At 44.9% G+C, this 2,792-nt stretch overlaps 1 protein-coding gene across 1 annotated transcript in view; it reads right to left on the bottom strand.

Moving 5' to 3' along the window:
- cars (cysteinyl-tRNA synthetase) overlaps window positions 1-2,792 on the bottom strand; it is a 17,377-nt gene that overhangs the window by 7,102 nt on the left and 7,483 nt on the right. The window contains exons 3-9 of the mRNA XM_015396703.1: window positions 2,327-2,415; window positions 2,142-2,238; window positions 1,196-1,294; window positions 957-1,106; window positions 692-832; window positions 524-612; window positions 327-448 (exon numbers count right to left, since the gene is read on the bottom strand). Of these exons, the coding sequence (XP_015252189.1) occupies window positions 327-448; window positions 524-612; window positions 692-832; window positions 957-1,106; window positions 1,196-1,294; window positions 2,142-2,238; window positions 2,327-2,415 (787 nt within the window). The remainder of the gene's footprint in view (window positions 1-326; window positions 449-523; window positions 613-691; window positions 833-956; window positions 1,107-1,195; window positions 1,295-2,141; window positions 2,239-2,326; window positions 2,416-2,792) is intronic.

Consider the following 2,792-nt stretch of genomic DNA (forward strand, 5'->3'; position numbering starts at 1 on the left):
GTACCAAAAGTTTCTTCTTAAATCTAATAGCTGTGAGGCTATAAGTGATTTACTTTTGTGTGTTTTTGTCAGGCAGAAATTTATTTATACCCCCTGAGGGTGTAAGAGGTTAAGGACCCGCGGAAACCCTGTTCTTTTTCAAAAGAAAAGGAAGAAACACTGAAACAAACATTCTTCTGAGCAGAGAGGTTTCCTCTGCAAAGGTCAACATCACAGGCTTTCCATCACACCTTAATCTATCAGAAACCAAAATCCTTGAATGTTCTGAGACTCTGGCGGCTCCTAGTGGAAGCTTGGAGTAGGACATGAATGAACTAAACCCCTACCTTCTCCCTCCTGCAAAGCTTTCTGATCTCCCACAGCCTCTGGAACCAGTTTGGCGTACGAGTGCTGCGGACTGGAATCAAACTTCTGGGTGTCAAAGTAGACAGAACCGTTGGACTCATACCTGCAAACAATCAAGAACCAAATGATTAAAAGGAGACAGACGGAGGAGAATGTTACAGACGGTTTATTTCCTCACCCGTAACCGTTTGAGACAACCTTTTCCACAAACTCCACGATCTCTGGCACGTACTCGCTGACTCGGGTGAGAACATCAGCAGGTAGAACCTGAGGGGTATGGAAGCAGAAAGGGTGACCAGTCTGAGCACCTGAAGGCATCCTGGTGACGGCTTCCAAAGCGGCTTACGTTCAGGGCCTCCATGTCCTTGTGGAACTCTCCTTCCCAGTATTTAGGAAGGACAGAGAAGATGGAGTTCTCGGTGACTTGGCTTCCAAACTGTTTGTCCAACCATTCTGACAGAAGATCCTTGGATTTCTCCAACAACACCTTGGAGTATAAAGCAGGAGAAGTTAGAAACAAGATGAATAAAAAGCTAATTAATCTAAAACACCCGGAAGCAGGAAACCATCTGCGAAGGTCTGAATTCAGCAGCATCTCTGCTCAGTCTCACCTGAGCCAAAGGTTGTAGGACTTCATCTGCTGCGTTCTTCTCCATCGCCCCCTGCAGTGGCTGCAGAGCCGATGTGACGGCGGCATCGAGTCGCTCCAACATCTGCTTCTTATCTGGGTCTGTGGTGGAAACCAGCTGCTCCTGGAAGGGCTGGAAACATGGAGGTAAAGAGGATTAGACAGCTCCAGTTTAGACCAGATCGGACCTCCGCTCCGTTCCTGATCCGATCCGTAACTCACCACTCGTGCACTAAGGACGTCCTGCAGGATCTTCGCTGCCTTTGGTTGCTTCTCTCTGTACTGGTCCAGAAGGTGGTTCTGCCGGGCCCTTTTAATGATCTGAAAAAGGAAGACAGGTCAAACTCAAAGATCGTTATCAAACGATCGGAGCGGACCTGGGTGCAACCTCAGACAGGTCCAGAACCTGACGTGTTTCCTGCAGACAGAATCATCCTGTAGGTTAGAGGCTCTACAGTCGGACTCTCACCGGCCGTCATGTTGGTGAGTCCAAAACCTTTAGATCAACACAGCTGACGTCATTCGGCGGGCAAATGCAATGAAATCTGTACTCTCCTGACAATAAAAACCGCTTGCCCCGGGCGATCGGGCGATGGTTAACATCGAGCCCTGCACTAAACCAGGTGGGTCCAATCTAAACGGGGTTAATTCACTCTACAGATTGGACTCACCTGGTTCAGTGACCGGGCAGAACAAACACATGACATACAGATGAAATGTTGACTCCAGATCCCCAATCTCTGTTGCTAGGTAGATTATTTTGTAGGCTTTTTTTTTGGTTTTAGTCTGAGTTAGGTTAACCCAGTTCTCCTTTTCTTTTAGGGTTTTACTACAGAAACCTCCTAGCTTATATCCTAGACGCAGCCAGGGGATGTAACAATAACACATCACCATGGTTACCGCCTACAGGAAGAAATAATTGCTTCTGGATAACAAGCAGAAGCAGAGAGAAACAGAAAATGAAACTTTTGTTAGCTTTCCTGCAGCATGTTGGGTCGCTTCATCCGTATCCTTTTGGTAACAAGACATAAAGCGTTGGATGTTTTCCAGCTCAAGTTTAACGGCCTTAAATAATCTCTAAGTCTCTTAATAAACAAACAGATCATTAAATCTTTTCAGAACCAGTTCACCTATGTGTCGATCCCAGACGGACTAATCCAGGTCTCACCTTGTCGTCAATGTCGGTGATGTTCATGCAGTAGAAGACGTCGTACTTGAAGTAGTCCCTCAGTATCCGGCGCAGGATGTCAAAGGAAATGTAGGACCTGGAAAAGAGGCGGAGCAGCTCGTCTCTGGCAGGAAGACAAGTCAGGATTCTTCAGCGGAGAATGGTTCTGGTGCGGATCAGTTTACCTGGCGTGTCCCATGTGTGACGCATCGTACACTGTGGGCCCGCAGCAATACCACGTCACTCTGTTGCCCTTCTGAGGAACGAACGGCTCCTGGAGGAGGAAGAGGAGATTAAACAGACTTTAGGTCCTGGAAAAGTAAAAAAAAAAAAAAAAACATTTCCAGAACCAGAACTGCTGAAGTGGAAGAAACCGAGGTCTGCTGGAGAGCAGCTTACTTTATGTTTCTGTCTAAAGGTGAACCAACAGCTTAAAATACTCACTGTTTCATATTAAAAATGAAGTTTTATCACTAAATGAAAACCCAAAGATTTTATATCTGGTTCTTTAGTCACAGGTATGGAATTATATTAAATTATTAACTAATCTAAATCTGCATTTTGCTTATTTTACTTATTTCAGTAGTTAGATATATAAAATAAACATTTTCCATTCAACATAAAATTCAAATATGCATATATATATATATA

Source organism: Cyprinodon variegatus, unplaced genomic scaffold (genome assembly GCF_000732505.1).
Source record: "Cyprinodon variegatus isolate N-32 unplaced genomic scaffold, C_variegatus-1.0 Scaffold816, whole genome shotgun sequence".
NCBI lineage: Eukaryota > Metazoa > Chordata > Actinopteri > Cyprinodontiformes > Cyprinodontidae > Cyprinodon > Cyprinodon variegatus.